Below are 16,724 nucleotides of genomic sequence, written 5' to 3'. Positions count from 1 at the left end.
CTTTCCACTGAGAGACGGCGAGGGGAGAGACCTCGCCCCCAGCTCCCGGAAGCCAACCGGAACCGGGCCCCCGGACGCCCCCGGCCCGGGACGGGGGTACCTTCGGTGCCGTCCGGCTCAGCCTGCTCCTCCCGCTGCTTCTGCTTGAACTTCATGTTCCCGTAATGCAGCACGGCTCCGGTCAGCTTGTAGATTCCCGACTTCTCATCGGGGGTGAAGCCCAGGATGTCGATGGCGCTCTGCCCGAAGAGGAGAAAGGGGTAAGATGGCACGGCGCCGGGCGGCCCCCTGCCACCGCCCGCCTCGCCCGGGCACTCACGTCCGTGGCTAACAGTTCCTCCGTGTCGTCGATGCTGGCCACCAGGATCTCTCCCTGGCTGATGAACGGGTAATCGTAGGGGTTGGTGGTGATCAGGAGCAGTTCTGAAAGGACAGGGGGGCTGGAGGAGGGACCGCTGGGGGAAGGAGGTCATCCGCTCGCAGGCCGGCCCGGGGGAGGGTCCCGAGCCGGGTTAGTTTGATTTGGGGGTCTCTAGGAGGAGGCCGCAGAGATGCTATCCGAGTTCTTAGTCTGCGGAGGGGTGGGGCTGGAAAATCAGGGAGATCCGTGATGGGCTGGTTCTTAGTTTGGGGGTCTCTGGGGGGATGCAGAGATCCTGGAGAATCGGGGAGATCTGCACTGGGCTGCTTCTTAGTTCGGGGGACTCTTCGTGGAGCTCCGGGGGACGGTGTAAATGTTGGTATTTGTTAAACGCTCACTATGTGCCGAGCACTGTTCTAAGCGCTGGGGTAGACGCAGGGGAATCAGGTTGTCCCACGTGGGGCTCACAGTCTTAACCCCCCATTTTACAGATGAGGTAACTGAGGCACCGAGAAGTTAAGTGACTCGCCCAAAGTCACACAGCTGACAAGTGGCCGAAGGGGGATTCGAACCCATGACCTCTGACTCCAAAGAACGTGCTCTTTCCACTGAGCCACGAGAGACTCCGGAGGATCAGGGATGATGTGTCCTGGGCCGGTTCCTAGTCTGGGGGTCTCTGGGGGCCGGGGGCGGGGGGGGATGCAGAGGCTCCGTCTGGAGAATCAGGGAGATCCGTGCTGGGCTGGATCTTGGGGTTTTTTGGGGGGTGGTCTCCGGGCGTATGTGTGTGCAGACACCCTGGAGAATCAGGGAGACCTAGACCAGGCCGGTTCGTAGTTTGGGGGTCTCGGGGAGCAGGGGCGGCGGTGCCGGACCCATCCCATCAGAACTATTTATTGAGCACCCACTCTCCGGAGGAGCTGACGCTCTAATGAAAGACACGGGCGAGCCCCCCTTCCTCGTTCGTTCCTGCTGACCCCAGAAAAACCCCCCGAGGGTCCCCCGGGGGGACCCCAGCGCGCCAGGCCCCCGGGCCCGGCAGACTCGGGGCCGGAGAATCCCTCCCCCAAACCCCCGGGGGTCCCCGCTAGCGGCCATCTCACCGATCAGCTCGGGCTTCTTATTGGAAAGGATCTGGTAGAAGATGTGATAGCTTCTTTCAGCCTTGAGCTGGAAGGTGACCCTGGACTTCTCCAGCAGATCTAGAACACCACAGGCACCGGCCACCGAGTCTCCAGGTGCTCACCGGCCCCGACCCCCTTCCCACAAACGCCCCATCTCCCCGACGCCCCCCTCATCGCACCCAGGCCCTTCCCGTCCACATACACGTTTCGATGTCTGCCGAGGCCAGTTTCCCAGTGGTGCCGAAGTGGATCCGAATGAACTTGCCCTGGGACGGCGGAGCAAACGGAGTTAGGGGAAAACGGGGTGGGGGGCGGGGGGGGGGGGGGGCCCAGAGAGCCGGGATTTCCCGGGCGCGGAGAGAGGGAGCAGTCTGGGAGACCTTTTCTTTCTTTTTCACGGTATCTGGTAAGCGCTTACTCTGTGCCAGGCACCGTACGAAGCGCCGGGGAAGATGATCAGGTTGGACGCGGTCCCTTTCCCCCACGGGGCTCCCATTCTCGGTCCCCGTTTTATAGATGAGGGAACCGAGGCCCAGGGAAGGGAAGCGACTCGCCCAAGGTCGCGCAGCCGACAAGCGGCGGAGCCGGGTTTACCTTGAAGAGAGGCCTCCTTCGCCATTACTTTTGCTTCTTTATCTTCTACCCATCCAGTCTCCTTCCTCCCCCCCTCCTCCTGTGGGTCCTCTAATAATGTTTATTATTGTTATTGAGGCATCCGGTAAGCGCTGATAATGTTGGTATTTGGTAAGCGCTTACTATGGGCAGAGCACTGTTCTAAGCGCTGGGGGAGATCCAGGGTCAACGGGTCGTCCCACGTGAGGCTCCCGGTCTTCATCCCCATTTGACAGATGAGGCGACCGAGGCCCAGAGAAGTGAAGCGACTCGCCCACAGTCACCCAGCTGACAAGGGGCAGAGCCGGGATTCGAACCCATGACCTCTGACTCCGCTGAGCTACTGTACCGAGCACTGGAGCAGATCCAGTCTGATCCAGTCCCTGTCCTACATGGGGCTGACAGTCTAAGTGGGAGGGAGGCCGGGGATAGAATCCCCATTATACGGGGGAGGAAACTGAGGCCCAGAGAAGGGAATAATAATAATGTTGGTATCTGTTAAGCGCTTACTACGTGCAGAGCACTGTTCTAAGCGCTGGGGGGAGATACAGGGTGATCAGGTTGTCCCACGTGAGGCTCCCGGTTAATCCCCATTTCCCAGAGGTGGTAACTGAGGCCCAGAGAAGCGAAGTGACTCGCCCACAGTCACACAGCTGACAAGTGGCAGGGCCGGGAGTCGAACCCGTGACCTCTGGCTCCGAAGCCCGGGCTCTTTCCACTGAGCCGGGCTGCTTCCTAAGTGACTTGGCCAAGGTCACGTACAGCAGGCGGCAAGGTCCTCTGACTCCCAAGCCCGGGATCTTTCCGGTAGGCTGCACTGGGGCCAACTGCCCAACTAAAGCCCCTTAGGGGGTCGAGGGGGTTTGTGCGGCTGGAGGAGGTTGCGGGGCGTCCCCGGCAAGGGCGCGGGAAGGGTAGCGTTGCCGGACGGCGGCCCCGGCCCTCACCCGCCCACCCCTCACCGGCCCGGAGGCACCGGAAGGCGGCCCCCCGCCCCCGACGGAAGCCGGCCCCACTCACAAAGCGGGAAGAGTTGTCGTTCCTCACGGTCTTGGCGTTGCCGAAGGCCTCCAGCAGCGGGTTGGCGCTGATGATCTGATCCTCGAGGGTGCCCTGCTCGCGGGAAGTCGGGATGCCCAAGTGAGCCGCAGGGCGTCTCCGGCGCCCTAGGCCCGGGGAGTTGTCCGGCGGTAGGGGAGAACCCTCAACCCTGAACCCCCGTTTCGGATCTCCCCGACCCGGTCGGTCGTATCTCTCGAGCGCCTCCGCGGGGACTAGGGATTGCGGGGTTCTCCTCCGTAACGAGGGCGTCTCCTCAAGGGGCGAGCGCCCGGTTGAGACACGGGGGATGTAGTTTCCGCCTCCCCGCTCCCTTCCCAGTGGTCCCCGTGCCAGCGATGGGGCTCCTCTAACCCCGGGGGCGTCTGGGAGGGGAGAGAGGGATCTGAAATCTAGTCGGGGCGAGTCAGGCCATCCGTCCTCTGTGAGAAGCCGAGGGCTGGCTAGGTTAGATTTTTTTTTTCTTAGCGGTATTTTCTTAGCCGTGCCAGGCACCGTCCTAAGCACCGGGGTAGATCCAAGCTAATCAGGTCGGGCAGAGTCCACGTCCCCCGCGGGGCTCCCAGTCTTCGTCCCCGTTTCAGGGATGAGGGAACCGAGGCCCAGGGACGCCGAGTGACGCGCCCACTCCAGACTGTTGGCGGGGCCAGGATTAGAACCCAAGTCCCACTGACTCTCAGGCCCGGGCTGCGACCGCTAGGCCGTGTTCTTCTCGGTCGAGACGTCGCTCCGTCTCTCCTCCATCCCCCTCAGCGCTCTCCCGCCCTGCCTCCTTTCCCCTCGGCGTCTCTCTCTACCTCTCTCTGCCGCTTGGATCGGGCCTCTCGGGGGTATCGGCGGCACCTGGACCCCCGCCCCCCGCCGCCCCCCGCCTGAAGGGGCCGGCTCCTCTACCTTCATCTTCGACTCCTTCTTCTTCGCGATGTCCCCCGTCGCCGCAATTGTTGCGAAGTACTGGATGACCCGCTTGGTGTTAACCGTCTTCCCGGCCCCGGATTCTCCGCTGCGGGGAGTAATGTCGTGTTGGCAGAGGCTCGGCTCCTGGCACTGCTTCCCGGTGAGGGGAGGCCCGGCCTCCCCGGGTGGTCTCTGGTTGCCCCCCAACCCGTGTACTGAGCAGGCCAGGTCCCCCCAGGGTGACTTCCCGGCGGTCTCCAGTCCCCCGCGTCAGCACCCTGAGCGGGCCGGGACCCCTGCGGTGACTTCCCGGTGGTCTCCAATCCCCCCCCAGTCAGGGCCCTGAGCAGCCCGGGCCTCCCCCAGTGACTTCCCAACGGTCTCCATCGCCCTGAGCAGCCCAAGCCCTCCCCCAGTGACCTTCCTGGTGGCCTCCAGTCGCCCGCACCGGGACCCTGAGCAGGCCGGACCCCTAATTTGTGCCAGGACGAGGGCCGGGCCATTGTAGCAGACTGTCACGGCTGGGCTCTGAGGTCGGAGGAGACCCACATGGCGGCCGTGGAGGAGGCAGATAGATCCGGGGGACAGCCACGAGCGGGATGCGTCCGGGCCGCGGGTCACCCGCGTCGCGTCTCCCGCGCGCGCCACGGCCCAGTTTAGTCTGGACGCCCCTCCCCGGTGACGCTTAAGCCCCGGCCGCTCTCCCCGCCGCGTCCTCTTTCTTTTCTTAGCGGTATTTAAGCACTCTGTGCCAGGCACCGTCCTAAGCAGTGGGGTAGATCCGAGCTAATCAGGTGGGACGGAGTCCACGTCCCCCCGTGGGGGGCACCCGGTGCCAGCCCTGCCCAAACGGACGGGCGGAAGGGGTCGGGAGGGCCCCGGGGCCACCTGGGCCGAGGGGGCGGATCCGTGGAGCTGGGAAGTCAGCCGGGCCGGCTCCACTTACGTGATGAGAATGGACTGGTTCTCACGATCTGAAAGAGGAAGAGACGGTGGCCAATGCGAAGACCGGTTCTTGCCGCGCATTGCTCCCACCCCGGTGGAACCCGGGCCCGCTCACCCTTCTGCCCCCCCTCCGGTGGCGGGAGGCTGGTGGGGCAGGAAAGGGGCACCGGGGTCCTAAAACGGCGGCAGGGCAAGTCGGCGGCTCCCACAAAAGAGGGTGTCTATTGTGTAGCCAGGGAAACCAGGACCAACCAGGAGAGACCGGAGTCCCTGAGGAAAAATCCGGAAGGACGTTCAACCAGGTAAGTCTGAACGCGCCCCCCCTCTCTCCCCGGGGTCGAACAGGGCCCGGGCCCGGGCATCGGAGACCTGGGTTCCAGTCTCAGCCCTGCCACTGCCTGCTGCGTGACCTCGGCCACGTTAGCGAACCTCTCTGGGGCCTCCATCTTCCGCCCTGCGCAGCGGGAGTAAGGTGTCGTACTCTCCCAAGCGTTCGGCACGGCGCTCGGCACGTAGCGAGCGCTCGACAGGTACCACCGATGAGGATGACGGCGATGATCCCAGCTCACCCTCCCCCTTAAGGAGGCCTCGCCGGCGGGGGACGGGGACCGCGTCCGACCTGATTGCCGCACGGCCCGCCCAGTGCTTAGCACCTAGGCAACGCCGGAAACGAACCGTTGCCAAGCACCTCCTCCGTGCTGAGCGCTATATTAAGGGCTGGGGTAGAAACAGGACAATTAGGTCCCTCGGCCCTCGCGGGGTCGCCGTCCGAGGAGGAGAGAGAACGGCGTTCGAGTCTCCATTTTACAGACGAGGGAAGGGAGGCCCAGAGTAGTGAAGTGACTGGCCCAAGGTCACACAGCAGGAAAGGGGAGGAGGCAGCATGAGAACCCGGGCCCTCTCGGCTAGGCCGCGGTGCCTCTCTCGGCGACCGCCGTGACTAGCAGAGAAGCGGCGTGGCTCGTCGGAAAGAGCCCGGGCTTGGGAGTCGGAGGTCATGGGTTCGAATCCCGGCTCCGCCACTTAGCTGGGGGACCGTGGGCGAGTCGCTTCACTTCTCCGGCCCTCAGTGACCTCCTCTGTAAAACGGGGATTGACCGGGAGCCTCACGGGGGACCACCTGATGACCCTGTATCTCCGCCGGCGCTCAGAACGGGGCTCGGTACACAGTCAGCGCTTCACAGATGCCAACGTTATTATTATCATTACTCACCGGTGAGCATGAACTGGTAGGCGTTGTCGGAGATGGAGAAGATGTGGGGCGGGGCCTCCTGTCGCTTCTTGCCCCTGTAACCGTTCACCACCTCCGGGTTGTACACCGGCAGCCACTTGTAGGGGTTGACGGTGACGCAGAAGAGGCCCGAGTAGGTCTGGGGAGGGGGAGGCCGGTGAGCCCCCACCCGGGGCCCAAGCCCCGGACCGCCCACTCCCGCCCCTCCCTCCGGCCCGCTGGCCGGGGACCCCTCTCTCCGTTTCACGGAAGGGAGGACCGAGGCGTGACGGGGTCGGGCCCTCCCTCCTCCCTTCCCGGGCTGCCCCCCGAGAAGCCGCGGAGCCCGGACCGGGGACCCGACGGACGTGGCCCCGCCGCCTTCTCCCCCGCTCTTCGGCCCGGCGGGCCCCGGCGGTGGGAACGGGGGGGGGGGGCCGCGGGGAGGGTGGGGGGGGTTCCCCCGCCGGGCCGGACTCACGTAGATCATCCAGGAGCTGTAACGCTCCTTGAGGTTGTAAAGCACGGCGGGCTCGTGCAGGTGGGTCAGCATGGCCATGTCCTCGATCTTGTCGAACTTGGGCGGGTTCATGGCGTACACGTCCTCGGGCTTGACGGTCAGCGTCTGCGGTGGGTGGAGGTGGGGATCCCGGTTGCGTCGGACGAGGGGCCGCCTCGTGCCCCCCCCCCCCAAAAGCCCGCTCCCGCTCGTTCCAGAGGAGGGGTTTCCGAGTCCCGGATGTGTCGGGGGGTGGGGGCTCGGCCGAGGGGCCGGGCGACAGGTCACGGAGGGACGTCCGCGACCTCCGCTCCTCCCCGGTGTTGGGTATTAGGCCGCGGACCCGGTGGGCGCCCGCTACGGCGCTCCGCCCGAAGTGGTATTCAGTACAGCGCTCTGCCCCTAGTGAGTGTCCCGTACGGCGCTCTGCCCACGGTGAGCACCTGGTTTGACGCTCCGTTCGAGGTAATGATGCTAATAACGTTGATATTTGTTAAGCGCTCACTCTGGGTCAAGCACTGTTCTAATAGATACAAGGTCATCAGGTTGTCCCACATGGGGCTCCCAGTCTTCATCCCCATTTTCCAGATGGGGTCACTGAGGCCCAGAGCAGTTAAGTGACCAGCCCAAAGTCACACAGCCGACGGCCCGCGACCTCTGACTCCCAATCCTGTGCTCTTTCCGCTAAGCCACGCTTTGCACCCGGCAGACAGCGGGCATCTAGTACAGCATCCCGCACGTAGGGGGTGTCTGGTACGGTCCTCTGCACGAACAGGCCCCCAGTGCGGCGCTCTGCACGTAGCGGGCGCCTAGTACGGTGCTCCGCACGTAGCGGGCACCTGGTTCAGCGCTCCGTTCGAAGTAGACGCCCAGGATTGCACTCCGCAGACGGCAGGCGTCCAAAAAGGTGTTCTGCACGGGAGCGGGCACCCAGTAGAGTGGCCTGCGGGCAGTGGGCGCACAGTAAGTGTCCATCACAGTGCTCTCCGTCCAGTAGGCACTCAGTAAATACTACGGATCGGGCGATTGATTGAGTGAAAGATCACCCCCCGGCGTCTCTGGCCGGCACCGGGTTCGGCAGCGGATTTTCGCTCCGCGTCCTCCAAATCTCCCGAAACGAGATCATCCCGTCCACGGGCACCAGACCCGCTCCGGGTGTCCGGAGGACGGGAGGGGGGACGTTGGGGTGGCGGAAACAGGGCGCTGTTAACTCATTACGGCGTTGATTAGGCGTTTCTTATCCATCAGAGGTATCTACTGAGCGTTTACTCCGTGCAGAACGCTGTACCGAGTGCCCGGAGGAGTAGGATTCCAGAGATTCGGCTATAACGTTCCCCGCCCGGCCCGAGCCGACGGTCTAGAGGGGGAGAGGATCTCAAAATATTGACGGTAAACTCCTTGAGGGCGGGAATGGTGTCTACTCGCCCTGCCGTCGTCTCCCAAGCGTTCGGGCCGGTGCTCTGCGCACCGTAAGGAAGCAGTCAGCGGTATTTATTGAGCGCTCACCCTGGGCAGAGAACTGGACTAAGAGTCTTGGGAGAGCAGCGTACCAGAGAGTCGGTAGACACGTTCCCTGCCCACAACAAGCGGTCTGGAAATGAGTCCTAGGTGCCAAGCGCTGTGCTAAGTGCTGGGGCAGAGACAGAAGAATCACATGGAATCTGGTCCCTTCCCACCCGGGGCCGACGCCGTAGAGGGAAAGGGAGAGCTTAGGTCTTATCCCCATTTGACGGAGGAGGAAACTGAGGCCTGCCGTCAGGCCAGCGGCAGAGGGTGGGACCCGGGGGAATAATGTTGGTGTTTGTTAAGCGCTTACTACGTGCAGGGCACTGTTCTAAGCGCTGGGGGAGATACAGGGCCCACGTGAGGCTCCCGGTCTTCATCCCCATTTGACAGATGAGGTAACCGAGGCACAGAGAAGTTAAGTGACTCGCCCACAGTCACACAGCCGACAAGTGGCAGGGGCCAGCTCAGATTTCACCCCCCGGACCTCACAGGGAGAAGACCCCCGACCCCGGATTTCGGTCCCAAGACCCGGGGGTCCTCCCGCCTCTCCGGCGGGGGGGGCGGCCGGGAAAATCCCGGAAGCGGCCTCGGCCCCCGACCCGGGGGGAAGGAGGAACCCTGACAGAGTCGGCCCAGCCTGGCCCGATGGATCGAGCCCGGGCCTGGGAGTCCAAAGGTCTAGTGAGAGGCAGCGTGGCTCAGTGGAAAGAGCCCGGCTTGGGAGTCAGAGGTCACGGGTTCGAGTTCCGGCTCCGCCCCTTGGCGGCTGTGTGACTGTGGGCGAGTCACTTCACTTCTCTGGGCCTCAGTTACCTCATCTGGAAAATGAGGATGAAGACCGGGAGCCTCCCGTGGGACGACCTGATTCCCCTGTGTCTCCCCCAGCGCTTAGAACAGCGCTCGGCCCATAGTAAGCGCTTAACAATACCAACATTATCATTAGTATTATTATTATTATTTAGAAGCAGCATGGCTCCGTGGAAAGAGCCCGGCTTGGGAGTCAGAGGTCACGGGTTCGAATGCCGCCTCTGCCCCTTGGCAGCCGTGTGAATGTGGGTAACTTCTCTGCGCCTCAGTGACCCCATCCGTCAAATGGGGATGAAGACCGTGAGCCTCACGTGGGACAACCTGATGACCCCGGATCTCCCCCAGCGCTTAGAACGGCGCTCTGCACATAGTCAGCGCTTAACAAATACCGACATTATTATTATTATTCTCTGGGCCTCAGTTCCCTCATCCGTCAAATGGGGATGAAGACCGGGAGCCTCCCGTGGGACGATCTGATGACCCTGTGTCTCCCCCAGCGCTTAGAACAGTGCACATAGTAAGCGCTTCACCGACACCAACATTATTATTATTAATCCCCATTCCGCCGCCTGCCTGCCGGGTGACCCCAGGTGAGTCACTTCGCTTCTCCGGGCCTCGGTTCCCTCCTCTGCAAAATGGGGATGGAGACCGTGAGCCCCACGTGGGACGGGGACCGAGCCCGACCCGGTTTGCTCGAATCCGCCGCAGCGCTTGGCGCGGCGCCCGGCGCCCGGGAAGCGCTTACCAAATACCACGACCTTGAGGGACGCCGGCGGGGGGGGGAGCGGGGGGGGTCTTACCCGGTTGTCCTCGGTCTCCACGGTCACCTTCCCGTCCTGAGAGCTCTTGATCCTGCCCTTCGCGTACTCTTCCTTGGGCTCGGCCACGAAGCAGTAGGTCTTGGCGTCGAACGGCTGGTTCTGGGCCTCGATCCTCTCCTTCTCCGTCTTGCGGAGGAAGGGGGCGGCCGAGCCGTACACTTCCATCTCGGCGTCGCTACTCATGGCTCCGACTGCGGGCGAGCACGGGGGGCGGTCGGTGGAGCGAGCCGAGCGCTTACCCTGGGAGGAACGCTGGGCCCGGCGCTCGGGAGAGCCCGGGGTACGGGGAAGGGGAGTGGGGGAGTGAAAGAAATCGGGGAATAAGCGTTGGGGGGAGCACACGAGGGCTTGGCGGGGGCGGACCCGAGTGCAGAGGAGTTTGTAGGCGGGGGATGTGTCGGACTCTCCCAAGCGCTTACTACAGCGCCCCGCGCGCAGTAAGCGCTGGAGCGATACGACCGACCGGCGGGAGAGACGGAGCGGGGAGATGAGGCCGGTCAGGGAAGGCTTCCCGGAGGAGAGGGGCTTTCAGAAGGGCGTCGAAGATGGGGAGAGCGGTGGTCTCCAGGCAGGGGGCGGCGGTCCCCGGGGCCGGGTCGCGGCCGAGGGGCTCGCCCCGCTCGGCCCCCGGCGCCCCCCGCCGCAGTCGACGGTATTTATTGAGCGCCCGGAGCGTGCAGGGCGCTGTACTGAGCGCTTGGGAGAGTCCGACAGAGCAACGGGCCCAGTCCACCGAGGGGTCCGGCCCGCGCCTTCACGCCCGCAGGGGCCCCCCACCTTCCCTCGAGGCGAGACCACCTCGGAGCCCGGCCCCCCCCCCCCACCCGGCTCCTCTAGGCTCGCCGCCGAAGGGGGACGGCGGGGGCGAGGCGGGGGAGAGGGGGAGGGAGGCGTCCGGTACAGCTCACCTGCGTCGTCAACCACCACGGGAAGAAGAAGAAGAAGCAGGAGCGGACGGGAACGTCGGGCCTGAACGGGAGCAGAGGTCCCCGTCGAAATGGGGGTCGTGCCCCCGCCCCGGCCCCCTCCGCCCACCGGCCTCGTCCCGCCCCACCGCCCTGGTCCGAGGGGGTCGTGAGACGCAGAGGGGGCCCCGGGCAGGGCCCCCCGTCCGTGCCGTCGTCCTAATGACGATGCTAAGCGCTCACTAGGTGCCCAGCGCTGTTCTAAATGCTGGGGTAGATACGAGCGAATCGGGTCGGACCCGGCCCCCGGCCCACGGGGGGCTCCCGCTCTTCGTCCCCATTTCACAGAGGCGGTGACCGAGGCACGGGGACGCGAGGCCACTCGTCCGAAGCCGCACGGCAGACGCGGGGCCGAGTCGGGATTGGAACCTAGGTCCTTCTGACTCCGAGGCCCGGGCTCTCGCCCCTGGCCTGCGCCAGGGCGTCCGGACGTCGATCTCCGGGGGCCCCCGGCGTGGCTTAGCGGATAGAGCCCGGGCCCGGGCGTCGGAAGGACCCGGGTTCTAGTCCCGGCTCGGCCACCGGTCTGCCGGGTGACCTTGGGCCGGTCGCTTCGCCTCCCCGGGCCTCGGTTCCCTCCCTTGGAAGATGGGGACGGAGACGGTGAGCCCCGTGTCGTCCGACCCGATAGGCTCGTATCCACCCCAGCGCTTAGTAGAGCGCCTGGCCCAGAGTAAGCGTTTAACAGATACCACGGTGGTCATTATCGAGGGAGCCCGCCGGCCAGGGACCGGGCGAGGCGGGGATGGAGGGGGATCACGGAGGCTCACGGGGCCACGACGACACCGGACCCGGGTCGAAACCCCCCGCACGCACCCAAACACGCCCCCCGGGGAGGGCGGGAGGACCCCGGGCCGGGACCCGGCGGCCTCGCGGACCCTCGGGGCCCCGTCGCGGTCGAGGGAAGCCCCCCCCCCGGACTCACCTCACCCTTCCGCGCTCGCCTCTGAGGCCCGTTTCATCCGTCTGCGCCTTTATAGGCTCCGCTGGTCCCCGGGCTCGGCCCCCGGCCCTAAATTTGGGCAGGCCGAGTCCCCGCTCCCGTCGGGGCGGGGCTGTGGGGGGGGCCGCGGGCCGGCTCCCCGGTCCCTTTTTTCGGCCCGAAAATGTATATATAGACATGACCGGGGCCAGCAGCCATTTCGCCAAATGTGGTCAGCGTCCAGATGATCGGGAGTTTAAAATTCCATCGCCGGAGGACTAGGCCGACCCAACGAGGCTCCTCACCCCTCCCCCCTCCTCCGCCCGGGGGAGCGGCCGTCCAAGCCGGGCTCTGCCCCCACCCTCCGAGGGTCCCCCCACCGAACCCCCGGCAGAGAGACCGACACCGGCGCGGGGGTCCTGAACCCCGGGGGTCTCCCCTCCGGGCAGCGGCAGAGTGAATTTGGGGGTGATTCCCCCCCTCGCGGGGGGACGGGGGTGGGATGGACGTGACAGGGGTCACCGAACTGGGCCCCGGCCCGAGAGCGGAGCCGGGGAGTGGAGGGCCGGGCCCGGGGCCTCGGCGTCGAAACTAGAAATCCTGATTTTTCCTTTATCCGTCGGCTCATCCGTCCCCTCGCCTGAGCTCGAACCCCTCCTAGAAGAAGCCCCGGAATCGGAGCGGCTCCACGACAGCTGCGGGAAGCCCCCCGGCCCGAAGCTATATCTGCCCCCCAAGCCGGGCCAGCTGCCGGGGCGGGGGGTGGGGCGCGGAGCCCGGGACGGGGGCCGGGGCCCGAGAGGGGAGGCGCTCCGAGGCTCCCGGGACTTAGAGCAGGACGGGGAGCCCGGGAAGAGACGGGGACCTTCGTCTTCGCCGCCGCGCTCGGCGCCCCTCGGCGCACGAGGCCCGGCGCGTCGGAACGGCGGAGGGGGTCCCGACTCCGGCCCGCCTGGCGCAGGCCGCCTTCGCGGCCTACGTCTTCGCGGCCTACGTCTTCGCTGTGCCGGCTTCCGCGGCTCCCCGCCCGGGCTGGACGACCGCCGGTCCCCCGACCCGTCGGGATCTAACGAGCGCTAACTCCGTGCGGAGCGCTGTCCCGAGCGCTTGGGAGAGTCCGCTCCGACGGAATCGGCAATCACGGCCCCCCGCCGAAACCGGCTTCCGGGCTCGGCCCGGGACCCGACCTGCCCAACCTGATCGGCCCCGTGCCTGCCCCAACGTTTGGCACAGTGCCCGGCACGGAGCCAGCGCGGAACGCCGTACTAAACGCTTTGGAGCGTTGGCTGGGAAGGGGAGTCGTGGGTCCGGCCGGGCGGAAGCTCGTAACCCCAATGGGGAGCCGGGCCGATTTGTTTTTTTACGGCGTTGGTTAAGCACCTACTACGTGCCGGGCACCGTACCGAGCGCTGGAGTCGCCACGAGTCAACCGGGTTGGCCGCAGCCCCCGTCCCGCGTGGGGCTCACGGTCTCGATCCCCATTTTACGGAGGAGGCGCGGAGAAGTTAAGTCACTGGCCCAAGGTCACGCGGCCGCCGAATGGCCGGAGCTGGGAATTCAAACCCGGCTCTTTCCGACCCCCCCAGCCCGTGCCGCTTCTCCGAGTGATCTTTAAATGATTTACGGAGAAGGGAGGCAAACGGCGCTTGGCACAGAGTGAGCGCCTAACCGATACCGTAATTATTAAAAAGCAGCATTGAACCCGCAGCCCAAATGGATCAGGAGGAGAAAAGATGAATATCCTATAAAGGGATCCCCGGGTCGTAGAGTAATAATAATAATCATCGCGGTCTTTAAGTGCCTACTAGGTGCCAAGCACTCTTCTAAGCACTGGGGCGAGGCGAGATAATCAGGTCCCACACGGGGCTCATAATCCAATCCATCGGTGGTATTTACTGAGTGCTTATAATAATAATCATGTTGGTATTTGTTAAGCGCTCACTGTGCGCAGAGCACTGCGTTAAGCGCTGGGGGGGGGGGGTTACAGGGTCATCGGGTCGTCCCACGTGAGGCTCCCGGGCTTCATCCCCATTTGACAGATGAGGGAACTGAGGCCCAGGGAAGTGAAGTGACCGGCCCACAGTCACACAGCTGCCGAGTGGCAGGGCCGGGGGTCGAACCCATGACCGAAGCCCAGGCTCTTTCCACTGAGCCACGCCGCTTAGCGCGGGCAGAGCGCTGTACTAAGCTCTTGGAAGAGGACGACACGGTGGAGTCATTAGGGACGATCCCTGCTCACAACGAGCTGCCGGTCTAGCGGGGGAGAGAGACATTAATACAGTAGGAGGAAGGGAGGTATCAAGTACCCCATCGATGGTACTTATTGAGCACTTAGTCAGTATAGAGCACTGTACTAAGCACCCGGGAGAGTCCGATAATAATAATAACGTTGGTATTTGTTAAGCGCTTACTATGCGCAGAGCACCGTTCTAAGCGCTGGGGGTAGACACAGGGGAATCGGGTCGTCCCACGTGGGGCTCGCGGGCTTCGTCCCCGTTTTACAGATGAGGTCGCTGAGGCCCGGAGAAGTGAAGTGACTCGCCCACGGTCCCGCAGCTGACGAGGGGCAGAGCCGGGATTCGAACCCATGACCCCCGACTCCAAAGCCCGGGCTCTTTCCACTGAGCCACGCCGATCGGAGAGGCCTGGCGGACAACGTTCCCTGCTGACAACAAGCTGACGGTCTAGAGGGTCCCCGTCTTGCAGGGGGAGGGAACCGAGGCCAGGAGAAGTGACTCGCCCACGGTCACGAAGCCGGTGAGTCAGAGGTCATGGGTTCGAATCCCAGCCCGGCCACTCGTCAGCTGGGTGACTTTGGGCAAGTCACTTCTCGGTGCCTCAGTTCCCTCATCTGTAAAATGGGGGTGAAGACCGTGAGCCCCACGGGGGACGACCTGAATCCCCCGTGTCTACCCCAGCGCTTAGAACAGTGCTCGGCACACGGTAAGCGCTTAACAAATACCAACATCATCGGGACGGGGACCGGCGCCCCAGGGTCTCTCCGATTCCCAGGTCTGGGCTCTGGGCCGCACCGCTCCTTTACTTCCCTTCTGTGGGCCTCGGTTCCCTCATCTGGAAAATGGGGATGAAGACGGTGAGCCCCACGGGGGACAACCCGATGACCCTGTCTCTCCCCCAGCGCTTAGAACAGTGCCCCGCACACAGTAAGCGCTTAACGAATACCAACATTATAGAGAAGCAGCGTGGCTTAGAGGAAAGAGCCCGGGCTTGGGAACCAGAGGTCATGGGTTCGAATCCCGGCCCCGCCCCTTGTCAGCTGGGTGACTGTGGGCGAGTCACTTCGCTTCTCGGTGCCTCAGTTCCCTCATCCGGAAAATGGAGATTAAGACCGTGAGCCTCACGTGGGACAACCCGATGTCCCTGTATCTACCCCGGCGCTTAGAACGGTGCTCTGCACATAGTAAGCTCTTAACAAATACCAACTATTATCAGTATTATTATTATTATTATTAATAATAAGCACTTCACAGATTGGCTCAGTGGAAAGAGCCCGGGCTTTGGAGTCAGAGGTCACGGGGTCGAATCCCAGCTCTGCCACTTGTCAACTGGGTGACTGTGGGCGAGTCACTTCACTTCTCTGTGCCTCAGTTACCTCATCGGGAAAAAGGGGAATAACTGTGAGCCTCACGTGGGACAACCCGATGACCCCGTATCTCCCCCAGGGCTTAGAACAGTGCTCTGCACATAGTAAGCGCTTAACCCATACCAACATTATTATTATTATTAAGCACTTCACAGATACCCTTATGATAATGACAAGAATAATAACCCCCTAAGATTGCTGAGGCCGGGGATAAACGCGGAAATCCTAAGGGGAGCCGTTGGGTTGATTCAGTTCAGGTGGTGGGGAATTATTCCGGGGAAGGCGTGCCCAAGGAGGGTGTGATTTTAGGAGAGTTGAGAACCAGGTGCGAAACCGAGCACCTGAAAACCGACCCTAAAGGGCAGCAGATAAAGCAGAGCGGAGGGGAGAGAGGTGGAAGGCAGAGAGGCCGGTGGGGGAGACGGGTGGGTTGACGCGTGTTTGAGCCTCGGCGGAAGGGGCTTCGTAAATTCCGTCGAGAGAAGGGTTGGAGCTGGAAAACGTGGAGGAAAAATGGTAGGGTCTACCGGCTGGCCGAAGCCGGGGCCCGAAGGACGACGATTGTAAGTTCCTGGCGAGCAGGGATTGTGTGCCAACTTGATTGCACTGGCATCTCCCCCAGTGCTCGGTAATAATAATAATAACGTTGGTATCTGTTAAGCGTTTACTCTGTGCAGAGCGCCGTTCTAAGCGCTGGGGGAGATGCGGGGTCATCGGGTCGTCCCACGTGAGGCTCCCGGTCTTCATCCCCATTTTCTGGGTGAGGGAACTGAGGGACAGAGAAGTGAAGTGGCTCGCCCGCAGTCACCCAGCTGCCAAGGGGGCAGAGCCGGGATTCGAACCCATGACCTCTGACTCCCAAGCCCGGCCTCTTTCCATTGGGCCGTGCTGCTTCTCTACAGGGCTGTAGTACTCCAGTACAGTGCTCCGCACACAGATAGTGCTCAATGTATTCATTCAGTGGTATTTATTGAGCGCTTACTATGCGCAGAGCACTGTACTAAGCGCTTGGAATGAACAATTTGGCAACGGATAGAGACCAGCCCTGCCCAATAACGGGCTCGCAGCCCAGACGGAAGGCAAAGCGAAACAGAACAACTCAAGTAAGGCCGTCGACTGACGGCCACTGAGTCGTCAAGGAGGATAATGAGTGTGGGCTTCTGGGATTATAATAATAATCGTAATATCTGTTAAGTGCTTACTCTGTGCCAAGCGCTGTACTAAGCGCTGGGGTAGATATAAGGTGATTGAGTTGGACACAGTTCCTGTCCCACGTAGGACTCAGTCTCGATCGTCATTTTAAGTGGAAGGAGCCTGGGCTTGAGTGGCAGCGGTCGTGGGTTCTAATCCCCGCTCTGCCCCTTGTCAGCTGTGTGACTTTGGGCAAGTCAC

At 63.3% G+C, this 16,724-nt stretch overlaps 1 protein-coding gene across 1 annotated transcript in view; it reads right to left on the bottom strand.

Moving 5' to 3' along the window:
• LOC100087408 (myosin-3-like) overlaps positions 1–10,024 on the bottom strand; it is a 30,857-nt gene extending 20,833 nt beyond the window's left edge. The window contains 10 exon segments of the mRNA XM_039915048.1: positions 101–239; positions 320–423; positions 1,465–1,563; positions 1,688–1,751; positions 3,118–3,253; positions 4,064–4,159; positions 5,000–5,027; positions 6,212–6,368; positions 6,690–6,833; positions 9,821–10,024. Coding sequence (XP_039770982.1) covers positions 101–239; positions 320–423; positions 1,465–1,563; positions 1,688–1,751; positions 3,118–3,253; positions 4,064–4,159; positions 5,000–5,027; positions 6,212–6,368; positions 6,690–6,833; positions 9,821–10,024 — 1,171 coding nt within the window.
• Positions 10,025–16,724: the final 6,700 nt, after the last annotated feature.

Source organism: Ornithorhynchus anatinus, chromosome 21 (assembly GCF_004115215.2).
Source record: "Ornithorhynchus anatinus isolate Pmale09 chromosome 21, mOrnAna1.pri.v4, whole genome shotgun sequence".
NCBI classification, from domain to species: Eukaryota; Metazoa; Chordata; class Mammalia; order Monotremata; family Ornithorhynchidae; genus Ornithorhynchus; species Ornithorhynchus anatinus.
This window is presented reverse-complemented; position numbering and strand designations above follow the sequence as displayed.